Below are 14,957 nucleotides of genomic sequence, written 5' to 3'. Positions count from 1 at the left end.
GGAGCTCTTTAAAGATATGTTTCAAATCACCTAACCTTAATTGAAGATTAGAATGATTGAAATCACTTGGGCAAAACTATAGTATGTTAAAAATGATTGAAATATTGGAAAATTGCATTTTAGAAATTATGGGTATTGTTAAAAATATTGAAATTTAGAGAGAGAGAGAGAGCATAAAAAAAAAAAAAAAAAGGTGGATGAAGGGGAAGAGAACAAAGGACAGAACATGGGTGTTGTTTTCAGCTCATTAGGGGATGCCCCAATTCACCCAACTCTAGCATCCATGCAATGAAAGGGACCGCCAATTTAGCAAATTCTATGGCCTTTTTAGGTCCTTTTAGATTATAGAAAGATGGCAAGAGATATGGTTGTTTGTTTGATTCTTTTTTATTCTTTCACCCACACACTTTCCTTTTGCTCTTTTTAATCCAAAATAGACGTGGGTTGTTTGGTAATGCACAATACTAGACTTATTAGTGGTTACTATGTCTATTTCACATTCACACCAATATCAACATGTACTTATTAGGCCCCATGACTAGAGAAAAGGAAACTTCTCTATCTATGTTTTCCCCACTTTGAATTTGGTCTATTTATTATTGTCAAGAATATGGTTTGAATTTGAATCTTAATAGACGTCAATTGACTCATTATTTATACATTAACTTCGGAGAGAGACATTATTTTCAGAATGTATACTCAAATCATAATTATTAATTATGAAGTTTAAAATTTAAATATTTTATAAAGAAAAAAGTTATAGTAAAATTTAATGATTTAAGTTTGAATATATAAAACAAACCGGCTTAATAGTAAAAAGCAAGAAAAACTTGGAAGATGTTATTATCATGTTGGCCTCGTTCATTTAACCGATTCGAGTTTTCAGTTTTAAGGGCCCGTTCACTTCGCTGATTTGAGTTTAGAATTCGAGTTGATATGTGACTTTATGTGAGAGCTTTTTACTGTAGCAAAAAAGTTAGATGTGATTGTTTGTGAGAGCTTTTTACTGTAAAAAAACTCGAATCAACGAAGTGAACGGGAAGTTTCTACAGTAAAAAACTCTCAGAAAATATCACATCTAACTTTTTATGCTACAGTAAAAAGCTCTCAGAAAATGTCACATCTAACTTTTTCTGCTACAGTGAAAAGCTCTAAGAAAATGTCACATCTCAACTCAAATTGAAAACTCGAATCCGCGAAGTGAACGAGGCCAACTAGTCAGAATTATCTAATGAGTAATAACGGTTATATATCCTAATAAGTTTTAGTGTCACATCATTTACGTGGATATTTGTATGTGTGAGATCCTCTGGAATTCTACCACCTCAAGGCAAACACCAGAAGAAGCCAAATACTAAAGTTAAAGTGGAATATTGCCCAAAAAAAAAAACAAAAAAGAAGGAAAGAAGAAAACAAAACTATAAGTCAAGTTCTGTGGTTAGTCCTCCATTTATTCATGATTCTTTCATACGCTAATTTGAAAACTACGATTGTGACATAGGATTAACACCAAGTACCCCATCTTCTTGAAAAATTACGTCTATTTAAGTGACGTTTAAAACTGTGGTTTAAATATTTTTATTATAGTATTTTATTTTATAAAAATTTAAAATGTTATCACTTAATATGTGATATTATGCATATCTAAAAAAAAAAAAATCACCACAACGCAAAAAAAATAATAATAATAGAAATTAACGGAGGCGTTTAGAATTCGTTCTAAAATGGTTTTTTTATATGAAAATAAAAATGAAAACGTTTTCAATCTCAAACATAAATTATTTTTGAAAATGTGTTTGGTAGTTTGATCAAGAGATTATTTTCAGTATAAAAAAATTCATTAATGTCTCTCTCTCTGCTCGAGAGAGAAGAAAATAAAAACAAAAAATGAAAAACGACTAAAAGTCATTTTTTATTTCTCTTTTATTTTACACTAAATTAAAAAATAGTTTTCATTTTTATTTTTTGTTTTTATTGCGACAAACGTTATTTTAGAAACGTTTTTCATTTTTTTCTTTCTTAAGAAGTATAAAAAATAAAAACGAGATCAATTCTAAATACGACTAATATTTTCAATCCAAGCAACAAACGCGGGAAAGTTAGGCTCAACGTGACTAATAAAGACAGTTATTCACCTGTACCACCTTTATATATAAACTGTGTTTTTTTTTTTTTTTGACAGTGCTTGAATATCAACTTGCCAGAGTCAAATTCCTCTCGTAGGAAATTCGATAACAGGCCACAATTTTTACAGATTTTTGGATTTCAAATTTATATCGTACTTTATTTGTGGTTTGGATTTATTTTTTATGTGGTTTAAATTTATGTTAATTTTAATTAGTTTTTTTAAGAAACACAAATCCAAAATTCCATGACTTAAAAGTAAGGGGTTTTTGTAACATTCTTCAAATTTCTCTTCCTCTAGTTCACGAGCAAAAGTAGTAAATGGGCACATTTGTTTTTTCAAAATTTGTAATAAATACCATATTTGTGAAATTAAATTAAGTAAATGACATATTTTAACATTATTTAGAGTAAATAATAGTTTACTGTATAAATGTTTCTTTCATGATTGAAAAAAAGATTTTTTTCACGCAAAATTTCTTTTTAGGACTAATAAATATATTTTTTACTATTGTAAATAAAATATTTATACAGTAAGTTGCTATTTTACTTCAATTAGTTTTAAAATATGTTATTTATTTAATTTAGTTTCATAAATTTACTATTTACAACATTCTCCTTTTTTTTTAAAGCAAGCGTAAGCCTTCAGTATCTACTCTTACTTAAAACAAAGTAGAAGTGTACATTTGAGTTATGGTTTTAGATAAGAATCTTTTTGAATTTGTGTTTGAGTGAGTCAAAACTTGAATTTGTATTTAGATAGTATTTTAATAAAAACTCAATGCTAATGAAAAATTTTAATAGGGTATATGGGTCGGGTTTTATTTGTCTTTTCGTTGTCAACGCATAGAAAAAAAAATCATCTCAATCAGAATTAAAACGAAAAAGTTATAGCATTTTTAAAAATAGAAAAAATATTGTTCATTAATTTGAGTTCGAGTTTCTGAACTCGAGTTGAAGGGGAGACTTGAACTCGAGTTTAAGTCCTAAACTCGAGTTTAAACTCTAGTTTAAACTTAAAAGGACATGAACCCGAATAAAGTTGTAACTCGAGTTACCTTTTTTTTTAATTTTTCACTCAAAAGAACAAGTCCTTTATAAACTTTTACCATACATTATAATTACATTCTCTTCTCTTATGATAATTACACTACATGATAAAATTTCATACCTTGATTTGAAATTTAACAAAATTTTCATAATATTATAAATATAGCAAAAATGACTTCATCATTATTATAATGATGCTACATTTTGTGCTGCATAATGATATAGTTATTATTCTAATGATTTTAAAATTTTGTTATTTTTGTAATATTTTAAAAATTTTGCTATATGCCTAAAAACCCTATTTTTGTCTTTTAAAAAAAGCCATATATTTTTTTTGAGAAATTGTAGGAAATAGTCCAAAATTTAAAAGTTTGGAGGTAAATAGATGATGTGATTTTTCGCAAGCATACGAATCGTACAAGCAATATAATGAGTGAATAAGATATCGTTCCCACGGAGACTAGCTTAATAATTACTGAAATTTATATTTTTAACTTTATTTAGACAAATAACATCTTTGAGATGGATCAAAATTGAAAAGAAAGCAAAATAAAATAACAAATTATACGTAAAATAATTATGAAAAGAGATCAATGCAAAGAAAATACTAAAGCATACAAGTTTCACCAAGACAATTCCTATTTAATTCCAACTATTCGCTAACATCGCCTCTCATTCATGTAGTAGAACGAAAAACCTTAATTTATCTAATTGTCTTTCTGTGGATGCTATTAAAAATATTTTTAACATGTAAATTCACTATCGCTAGATGTGAATCCCGCCATCTTAGAAATTCATTAAGTTCTTTAGTTTTTCCAAAATTGCTCTCGCAAGTCGTAATACTATCTCTCGATGTCCTACGCACCTTACGATTCCTTTTATTAGAAACTATTCCTAAAAATCTCCTTCTTGGGTTTCAATTTAGGTTTTCAATTCAATTCAACAAGTGATCAATTTATTGAAAGCATTAAGACCAATAAAAGAAACGCATACATGAATGGAAAACTCTTAGTGAATAAACTTCATTAAAAGAAAATAACGGAAATTAAATATTCATGCCTTGGCTATACATGTAGCATTAGTCTAGAAATTTATAACATCATTGAAAAAGAAAACATAATGACAATAAAATTTAACATAAGAAATTCAAGAGAGAGTAAAACTGTTTGGCGAATTCAAAATTGAACTCCGTTCTTGAACAAATCCTCTTTTCCTTCATAGACCCGTCTTCTCTCATTCTTTTCTTCGCCAAAAAGATGTAGAAAATAACCCTAAAAATCATATTTATAGAGTTTTAAATCATAATGGCATTGTCGTAAATTTTTGGAACTCCACATCACTCAAATTGGCAAAAATTTGAAGTAGCGCTGCGGCCCTACTATTTGGGCACCACGGCCCTGGGCGGAAAATTGTTTCTCTGTAATTTGGTGCCATGGCTCCATTGCACAAAGCCTAGGCTCTTTTCTCTCAGGTTTTTTAACTGCAAATGAACCATTTCAATGCCTAAGCGCTATCTTTTAAGGCCGGGGCTCTCCAATCTTAATTTAGCTCTAAAAATTACTCCAACACGCACCTACGAACTCAAAATGATGCTAATCTACATAGCCAACTAAAATCACGTAAATTAACTACTAAAGCTACTATAAAACTAACAAACACTCAATTAGATGTATCAAAAGATAAGTATAAATCCAATGTATCAATAGACCAATTTACCAACTTATGAAAATAAATAGGCCATTTTGTATTTCTAATTTTTCATTTCCAAATTTACCATTTTCTTCTATTTTTTTCCTTTTCCTTTTTCTTTCTCGATCTGTTTTCTCTTCATCAAAATTGTGCATTTGTTAAATAGAAGAAGAACTAGTCTTTCTTCAACTGAGGTTCGGTGGCCAGAGCTGTAGCTCGTGAGTCTCCTCTCGCCGCCGTCGTTGTACCTTCATTGACATCAAAGTCCCCTCTCGTTGTTGTCTGAGATTCCGTTTACTCATCAATGCTTCGACACCATATCTATGACAGGTGGCAACATTGGTTCTCCTTAGTGCAAGATCTCGCAACAACGTCTCTCCACGCTTGGAGACAAACCCTGGTTATCGACCCTTCTTCTCGTTGCCGTCTGCATGCAGCTCCATTCGCCGGATTTACATATCTGAGTTGGCCAGATCTAATTCTATGCTTAGCGAGTTCGCGAGATCCGGATCTTAATTTGTGGTTTTGGTGGATACATATGTCCTTTTGACCACTAAGGTCATTGTTAACTGGTACTATACGAAAAAAATTCTTTTTGTTAACAAAATTTTTGTCTTCCTCACAAGAAGAAACAAGCATTTTTACTGAGACGATAATTTACAAGCATATTGTTCTGTTTTAATATGGACTCATTGATCTGACATATTGAGTAATTTTTACTTTTTTTTGGTTTATGCAAAACAATCTTAAGGAGTTATGGACACTATTAAACTTTTTGTTGCCTAACATCTTCAACTCATCTGAAGTTTTTCCTCAATAGTTCAACAAACTATTTCAGAGTAATAACAATAATTCAGTGCATGAAGTAAGTGATGTTATAAGAAATTGATGTTCTTTATTCATTCATTTCTTTCGTTTAACTTGGTTATACTTTATTCATCCTTCTAATTATTCTTTATTATTGACTGATAACTATGAGAAAGGCCTTACTTTCTAAAGAGGAAAATCTTTTGTTCATAAAACGATATCTTTACTTTTTAATCGTATTATTTTCCAGTTGAAAGTATTTTTGTTTAAATTTGACAATTTAGCTTTTTTTACTTTTTGTTATTGTGCAATGCAGTGTTTGGATTCTTACCATGTGATTGTACCACCATAAAAAATAATTTGCTTTCATATGTTCTACACGTCTTTGTGATATATGCATACCTCACAGATTTAAGAATTAGAGTTATTGGCTTTTGAAAATCAATTCTCCTATATGATGGTCTGCAGATGACCTCAAGTGCTAATCTGTGACATTAAAGGCTTAGCAGATGGTCTGGAGCATTGTGAGTTTTCTTGGTCGAGGTTTGTGAGAGCTTCTCTTTCGTTTGTGGTGCTAGTGTTTTGTAGCTGGTAAATAGCTTTGTTCCTTTTCTTTGTTGGCGGTGTGCCTTATAAAGTATCTTTTCATCAAAAAAGAAAAAAATCTCCTATATGATGCTTTTGAGTCAATTATTTTTGGTAGGTGGAAAATGAGCTATCTGAGAAGTTTGAGAGACTAAAAAATTAAAACAAATAAGGGAAAATGCTATAATTTACTGATAGATTATACTTGAATCGATAGCAGATTATGATTCTGAGATCTAAGATTTGTTTTTAAGATTTGAATTTATAAATTAATTTTTTTGTGTTATTGATTGTTCGATATTTCTTTTGTGTTTGACTTTTTCAATTTGATTATTGTTGCTATAAAACTAGTGATATTCGTTGAAAAAACAACATAATGTAATAGATTATGCTTAATAATTTGACAGGTTATAAATCATAATTTGTCAGGTTATGAACATAATGTGACAGTTAATGGATTATAAATTGATAGGTTATGGATTATAATCTCATAAATTGACAGATTATGAAACATAAGTTGTCATGTTATAAAGTATAAACTGACAGTCTATGGATCATAACTTATCAGACTATGATCGGCGCCGGTGACAAGAGGCCGGCAGTCGGCGTAATTTGTTAGGTTATGGAACATAACCTGATAAACTATGGCTAGTGCCGGCGACCGACGATTGGCATAATCTATCAGGTTATTGATCATAACTTGATGGACGATGGTCGGCGCTGGTGTAATCTGTCAGGTTATGGATCATAACCTCTGATAGATTATGGCTGGCGGCCGGTGTAATCTGTCAGGTTATGGCCGCTGGCAGGTATAACCTGTTAGGTTATGCATCATAACCTATCAGGTTATGGATCATAACCTATCAGATTATGGCGCGGCCGGCCGAAGACTGGGAGACCGCCGACATAACTTATATTTACCAAGAGTATATTTAGAAATTCATGTGTTTGTAAATCTAAATTTACCTTAAGTTAGCTTATTTATTAACTTTTTTAAAACATTGACCTAGTAATTATAATTCCTCCAAAATCTTGACCTATTTCCCACCTTTTTTTAAGTGCTTTTAGGAGTTAAATGGGCCATAGTAGAAGCTACTTATGCAGCCTGCTAATCAAGCAGCCCAACTTGAGTCCATTTACTGATCAAGCTGGGCCACATTCAACTCCTAAATAAAGCCCACTTTTTCAGGCCACCAAATCCCAACCACTTCCTTCTCTTCTTCCCTTTTGCTTCCCGCGGATTCTCTCTTTCATTCTCACCATCTTCGTCTTCAACCTGCCGTCTGTGAGAATCTCGCCGCCGATCAGCCGAGGTACGCCGATCTCTGCATTTCTCAGTTTTTTCTTTCTTCTCTGCGTTCCATTTTCCTCCTTTTCTTCAACCTTCTATTGAATATACTAAAAAAAAAATGCTAACTTTCGTTCACTTTCAATCTGTGAAAATCCTAGGGTTAGAACTTTGGTTTGGAACTTGTTTGGAGCCTTGATTTTAGGGAGGATAAGAAAAGAAAATGGGAGAGGATTTTATTTTCTTGTGTTTGGAACCGAAAAGAAGCTGTGAGAATCGCAATTTTAGTGAGGAAAATTTATCAATCGCAATTTTGCTCAGCTAAATATTGAGTTTTTGTTGATTCTGTGTTCTCCGTGGGTTAATAATTTGGATTTTTGAATTGCGTTGGGCGAAGTAATCTCTTGTTTTGGTGCTTGTTTTTTGTTTGTTTGTTTGCTTTTTTTTTTTTTTTTTTTTTAATTTGGTTTGTGGGTTTTGAGTTGGGGTGCAAAGGTGTGAGCTTTTTTTAGCTAATGTTAAGTTCTAGGCGATCTGTTTTATTTATTTATTATTATTTTTTTTGGTGAGTGGTTTGTTCTTCTTTGATCTGGGCTGGAGTTTTGTGAGTTTTTTTTTCTTTTTTTTTTTGGTATCAAACAGTGGATAAATCGTTTATTTTGTTGTTTGTTAGAATTTTATTTTGTTTTTGTGAAACTATTTTTGGCACGTTTAAGTTTTCGGTGTTGTCTGTTGTCGTGTCTTCTTTGATTCTGATCCATGTTGGATCCACGGCGAGTACAATTTTGGGGTGAATTTTACTGAAACAAGGCTTGGTTGCCATTTAGTTCTATAAATTCATGGAAATTTAGCTGCAAATTTTTATTTTGATATGATTCAATCAGAGCATCTTGTAAGTTTTTTATATTGAAAGCGCTTGATGTGGGTATATTCCATCTTTCTATATTACTTGTTCTAATTGAACTTGGAGGCCTTGACACTGTCTTTTGTAAGTGTTTGTGTTGCTTGTGCTAGTTAACGTTGTTTTGTAACAACTCAATTTCAATGATATATGTTTTATTTGCACTTTGTTATATACCATTTGTTTAAGAGGTCCTAGAAGTAGGTACTGATGCTTTTATATGTGTATGTATCTACACTAATATGACTTTAAAGAGTGGTTTATGCTCTGCATTTTAGAATTAAAATCCTTTTTTTCCCCAAAAAGTTATAAGAAATATACTAAATGATACCATTATTCTGAGTTGAAATCCACAAAAAGGCACCTTTTATCTTTAGCTGAAGAAGGTAAGCGGAGACAAGCAGTTATTTTCTCTCTCTCCCTCCCTCTACTTTTTTTTTTGGGTTTTAAAAGGAGATATTTCCTAGATTTGTGTTGATTTAGTTTGTTAGTTATTATGAATATACGTTAAATGAAACTGATTATATAGAAATTAAATTTTGAATTGGATGTTTTTTTAATGCATTTCTGTTCATGGTGTTTGGTGTTATTATTATCTTTTCAATAGATTGTTTAATTTTTGTTTTTCTAGATTTTAAGAACCTCTATCTAATCTGGTCTTAATGTTAGAGTCATTTTGGTCAAAATGGAAATCAACAATCATTGGTCACCTTCTAGAGTGTTAGTGGGTGTGTTTCTCTTTGTTCTCAAGCTTGGATAAGGGCTATTGTTGAAAAAATGTCATTGAAAAAGAGTGTTTCATTTTTCCATCTTTGTTGTTTTGTTTTGCAATAATCTTTGCTTCCACTCTCCTATGCAGCCATTGGACCGGAGTCATGTTTCTATCGAGATACATTGGGAGAACTTTCCTTGCTGCAGCTAAGTCGGAGACTTCAGTTGCTGCTGCAGCCGCTACTTCTTCAGTTAGGACAGGATACAACCCTCTTGAGGAATTCTTTGAGGTAGACAGAAGTCCAGAAGACGATAAGCCGGTTGTCTATGGTACATTCCTCTTCTATCGATACTATGGTTATTCTATTACTTTTGCTAATAGGGTGTTATGTTAACCTTGCTCTCACATACTTACGTTAGGTACTCTTGCTAGCAAATATTGTATAGAACAAGTAGGCATACTATAGTATTGCAGGTAATGAAGTGAAACCCGAATGTGTTTTGTGCTGGGGGTGGGAGTGCCCTTGATTTTGAAGGTTCTGCTAGTTGTTGCATTGTTAACAATGTGGTGTTGGAACATGAAACAACCCATGGGGTGTTGGTTGGAATGGTTAGGCCTTAGGTTTGTTCCCCTGATTTTGAAGGTTGTTGCATTGTTATGTTGGTACATGCAAACATAATAATGTGGTGTTGGAACATGAAAACAGCCCATGGGGTGTTGGTTGGAATGGTTAGGCCTTAGGTTTGTTCCACAAGGTCTAGGGTTCGACCACCTCATGGGCACCTGCATGAAAAAAGAGTTGTATAGTTTCCTATGTTCCAAAAATTGTGGGGTTTGGCTGAAGGCTCTAGTTTCACACTAGGACTCACAAAGTGAGTTCAGGGGATTTCTGGATTAAAAAAAAAAAAAATACTGGTACATGAAAACATGTATTTTTAATTGGACACAGAAGATTGTGTCACTGTGTGAATGTGTGAATTGAAGGAAAAATGTGTTTTACATGGTTTGATACGGAAGTTTGAAGTATAACAAACTCCGAAAATTTCCTAAAGGTACAAGTGTAGAATCAATCATGGGGTCAATGGGCACGAATCCCAGGTGAATTTTCTGTGCTTGTTATTTTGGCGGAAATGTAACATAAAAGCATAAGTTCAAGCAATTTACCTCAGTTCACCTGTACCAAAGCACTGAAACTTCGACTTAATCATGATTCTCCAGTATGTGATTCTATTTTTATTATCATTTTTTTTCCATGAAATAGATTTTGAAAGTTTGTTCCTTGATGAGTTGCCTCTGTTCTTATCACATGAATAATAAGTGATGCTACTAATTTGCAATTGTCAGGTCGTAGTTGGAAAGCTTCTGAACTGCGCTTGAAGTCTTGGGATGACCTTCAAAAGTTGTGGTATGTCCTGTTGAAGGAGAAAAACATGCTGATGACACAACGACAGATGCTTCATGCCCAAAATCTTCGCTTTCCTAGTCCTGAGCGAATTCCCAAGGTATAATTCCTATCTCGTTGCACCATGTTATATGTCATTGTTCTTAAAGGCTGGATCAAGTTGTTTCTTCTTTTTTTGTAATTAACTTTATGAGTAGTGATTTTATCCTAAAATCACGAGATCACCGATACATATTCATATATCAGTCTTTAGCCCACAGTCGATGCTCTTCTTAACAAAGTGCACCAGTAATTGCATTATCTCATTTAGGTAAAAACCACTATGAATGGTGATCCCTTGCAATGAGAAAAAATTGGTGAAAGTGGATTATACCGGTGAATCGCTAGCAGAAATCATGTTTCTGAATTATAGTTTCATATTGGCAAACTACAATGACTAGCACTCTATGTTCCTCGTTCATTTTCAAATTGTATTAAATGCGTTGAATTACTGTCAATTGTTGTGAATTGTGATGTTGCAACTTGCATTTTACAATTCACATGAAGTGCGGTGACCTGACATACCATGTAGTGAGTTTTTTCCTGCCATCTTTGAGTTAGTCAAGGTTAAAAAGAAGGAAATAAGCTATAATAATACCGCCGTACAAAATAAAATTTTGTTCTTGCCAGTGTCCTTTTTTACCATTTTTTTCTTCAGCATAAAAAGTTTTCCTTGCACTAGAATGCTTATTTATTCTTGATGATTATTTGTTTGTTAAATAAGGTGAGGAAGTCAATGTGTCGTATCAAGCATGTGCTTACAGAGAGAGCAATTGAAGAACCTGATCCAAGGAGGTCTGCTGAGATGAAGAGGATGATAAATGTCTTGTGATGGCGTCCGGTTTCTCCTTTCTTCAACCATACTCTCTGTTGGGTATGTCGGTGTTCTGCAATATAACCTTCTTGCTCTGAATTTAGAATCAGTGACTTTAGGCAATTCACAACGTATTGCCTTATGATGTGGAGGGACTGTTAGTTGCCTGTTTATGAGTTAAGTTTAGCAATAGTGTCTTTTCTGTCTGCGCGTTATTTTCGTTAGAATTGGGCAATATGGATAGAAAGGAACAATTGTTCTTCGCGAAATTTTCCATGCGAAGGACTGAAATTTTGGTCTTCTGCACCAATAGGCCTCCGTCTTTTAACTCATTTTAGTTGAAAGGGTATGTTGCAATCTGGGTCTTCTGCACCAATAGGCCTCCGTCTTTTAACTCATTTTAGTTGAAAGTGTATGTTGCAATTTCCTTCTCTTTTCATGTTTTATGTTTTTTTCTCCAATTTTTTTTATCTCTTTCTAGTTTCTACTTCCCTTTGATCTTAACAAAATATCTCAGCTTTCTTGTTAAAAACAGAAAAAATATTCTTATTTATTAGCAAACTTTCAACTGTACCCTTGCTTTGTTGGCTTTGTGAAACATCAATATGAGCCGTCTTCGTGTGGTATCTAAAACACTAATGTTTAGTTCATGTATTTAGAATAATAATTCAGAATTATTCTCATTTTACGTATATTTTTTGTGAAAGAAAAATATTATAGATTTATGAATCATGATTCAGAATTAAGGACGAATACAAGAAGTAAACATCTCCTAAAATCTGACAAACTCACAGTTAAACCTGACCAAACTTGTATGGAAGTCAGTTGAACTTTCCTTTTGTGGTAACAGTACGTTCCTGCTCGGTGTCTTTTAAAACCCATTTATGCATCTTTATAGCATCAATCAATGTGCACAGTCTAGCATAATCATACCAGTCTTGGCATTTCAGAAGCATTTTAGTTGCCAACCAACACGTGCACTTTTACCCTGAATGGCTTTCCTTCTTACTGTTCGCAGGATTCAAATAAATATTGCCCGTTTTTCCACCGCTTTTGCTCAATTTAACTCAATTAGAAGGGTGAGTATAAATTGAACTGATGTTTAGTAAGTAGACAGTTTAAATTATATTATCTGTTCAAATTGAGTTAAATTGTTTAATTTAAAATTTAGTTTCCTCTCAAGTTCAACCGTTCAAATTATTTTTGAACAGTAAATACAAATTTAAAATGGTTAGTTACTAAACACAAATTTAAATTTTATTCCCTATTCAAACTTAAAATTTAACTGTACATTTGAATGTCGGTTCAGACTACAGTTTAAACTACGCAATTCAGATTTTTCTGTTCAAATCAATACACTTTGAACTAGTGAACCAAATGAGGACATTATCTAGTGTTACTTTCTATTATTCTCTGCTCCTTATCATTTTCGTGTTCTGAGACCACAACAATTCGTGGGTATTTACTATATAGTGAATTTGCATTTGTTTCCTCGTCGTTTTGTCCTCCCCATTTGAGGCCTATAGTTCAGGTCAGACTTGGTCATGATTTGAGGAAACACAGATTAAAACCTATTCTTGAAAAACAGGTCAGACTTGGTTATCCCGCACTCTGAGTTTGTCTTTGTCCCTTTAGATTTATGTCTTGGCGTTCTGTTGGTTGGCCTTCATGCTATTGTGTTTTGTCGCTCTTGATCGATTAGAGACTTTTATTGATTGTATATGTGTTTTCAAAAAGAGCCTTATGTGAGCTTGATTACAGGTGTGTCGGAAATTTTCTCATTATTAGGTCTCGGCGTACGTCTTCTTCTTTTGAGCGTTATTCGATTTCACTAGTGGAATCGGTCTCAATTGAGGGTCATATCTCGCGTATAGCATGGTCATTTGCATTGCTATTGATGTTTGTAATCCCATATGATAAAAATGTTGGCCAATAATGTCTCAAGGTGATTTAAAAAAAAAAAAAAAGGAACTGAACTTTTGATTACTTTTTTATTTAATTCAACTTTTGTTTTGGGGGCCACAATCCTGAAGAAGGGAAACTTGAATTTGACGTACTAAGGCTCTAATATAGAACCTCTATAGCTATTATAAAAATGTACACTTAGAGGATGAAGATTGACAATTCTATTTTTAGCGTAAAATGTTGTGTCTAGGATTTGACTGTATCGGTTTATAGTTATTGTGCTTGGTCTTGTTCTGGAAATGGTCCAAGGAATCACATAAAGAATGTGGAGGCATTATCTTCTTTTAGTTGAAAGATGCGGAGAGTTGGATCTGCGCCTTAGTTGATCACGATTTTACTTCTCTATCTATATTTTTTTGATCATTAATGAAATTCCAACTCATCAAAAAAAAAAAAAAAAAGAGAGGAAGGAATAAAAACCATAAGCTATTATGAGAATAAATAAGTTATTATGAGAAAATGATCAACTAAGATTTTAAACACTAACCTAATAAAAACTTTTCTTATTAACCCGTTATAAAAAATAATAATATTGGGCAATAAGTGACGAGGAAAAAAAAAATTGTTGTTTTTCTCACTTGAAAGCAATAATAATATTGTTGTTCTGACATAGTGCAAAGAACATTCAAGACTCCATCCAATTCTCTCTTTAGCTCACACATACCATGGTTGGTTGAAACTTGAAATTAGGGGTGACAATTCGTGTCACGTGTCGTGTTTTGATCGTTTTTTTTTAATTTACAGTCAACCCGAACACGACCCGTGACATGAAATTTTTTAAAAATCGCAACACGGACACGACACGACCACTTTACGAGTTGACACAACCCGAAATAACCCGTGACATGAAATTGACCCGTGAATTCGAAATTGACACGAAAATTGTATATTTTTATTTACTTTTTTACATATTAGAAATAACTTAAAATTCATAACCCACTAAATTACAATAACATCCATTGAAATTAAGCAAATAATAGTATAAGATTTTGAGTATAACTATCATGATATCACAAGTTCATAATAAAATTTAAAATATGAAATGAAAAATATATGTATTTTTTAGTTTTTTATGAGTTTCGTGGCGTGTTCGAGTTATGCGGGTCCAACCCGAAATTGATACGTGTTTTTCATGTCAACCCAATTTTGACCCGAATTTCTTTTTTCTCAACTCTAACTCGCAAAATTCGTATCGTTTTTGAGTCGTATCGTCGTGTCGTGACTTATATTACCGGCCCTACTTGAAACCTCAAAAACCCACTTTTATTTTACCAAAACAAAAACGAAATAAAAAAAAAATGGCAAGAGGGGTTCACAATGTTAAAGGGGAGAGATGGCAAGAGAGAGAGAGAGAGAGAGACGGACGTAGGTAGTGCTCATGCTTACTTAAGCAAGAAGGTCAAAAAATCAAGTTCCTGCCAGGAAACAGAACATTTACATCATCACCCTTTTTTCTTTACTTTTTAGTAACGTGTGTTGGAACAACACAAGACAACCTTAACTTCTCCATCATAATTTATGCCCCTCTTCTTTCTGAAATGTCTATCCTTCATAATGACATGTTTGCCCCTCCACGACACA

General features: G+C 32.8%; 1 protein-coding gene across 2 annotated transcripts; it reads left to right on the top strand.

The window, feature by feature from the left end:
• The first annotated feature begins 7,472 nt into the window (after positions 1-7,472).
• On the top strand, positions 7,473-12,493 carry LOC21388424 (39S ribosomal protein L47, mitochondrial). Of its 2 annotated transcripts, XM_010113237.2 has the most exons (5): positions 7,473-7,568; positions 9,304-9,485; positions 10,501-10,658; positions 11,322-11,471; positions 12,430-12,493. In XM_010113237.2, the coding sequence occupies exons 2-4, from the start codon at positions 9,320-9,322 to the stop codon at positions 11,427-11,429; spliced, it is 432 nt and encodes a 143-aa protein (XP_010111539.1). In that variant the 5' UTR covers positions 7,473-7,568; positions 9,304-9,319; the 3' UTR covers positions 11,430-11,471; positions 12,430-12,493. The 2 variants fall into 2 exon arrangements, with proteins under 2 accessions (XP_010111539.1, XP_024031277.1); XM_024175509.1 differs by lacking the exon at positions 12,430-12,493 and having other exon boundaries at positions 11,322-11,617.
• Positions 12,494-14,957: the final 2,464 nt, after the last annotated feature.

The sequence above is a fragment of the Morus notabilis genome, unplaced genomic scaffold (genome assembly GCF_000414095.1).
Source record: "Morus notabilis unplaced genomic scaffold, ASM41409v2 Scaffold32, whole genome shotgun sequence".
Taxonomy (NCBI): Eukaryota; Viridiplantae; Streptophyta; class Magnoliopsida; order Rosales; family Moraceae; genus Morus; species Morus notabilis.
The sequence above is the reverse complement of the archived record's forward strand: the minus strand, read 5'-3'. Positions and strand labels throughout refer to the sequence as shown.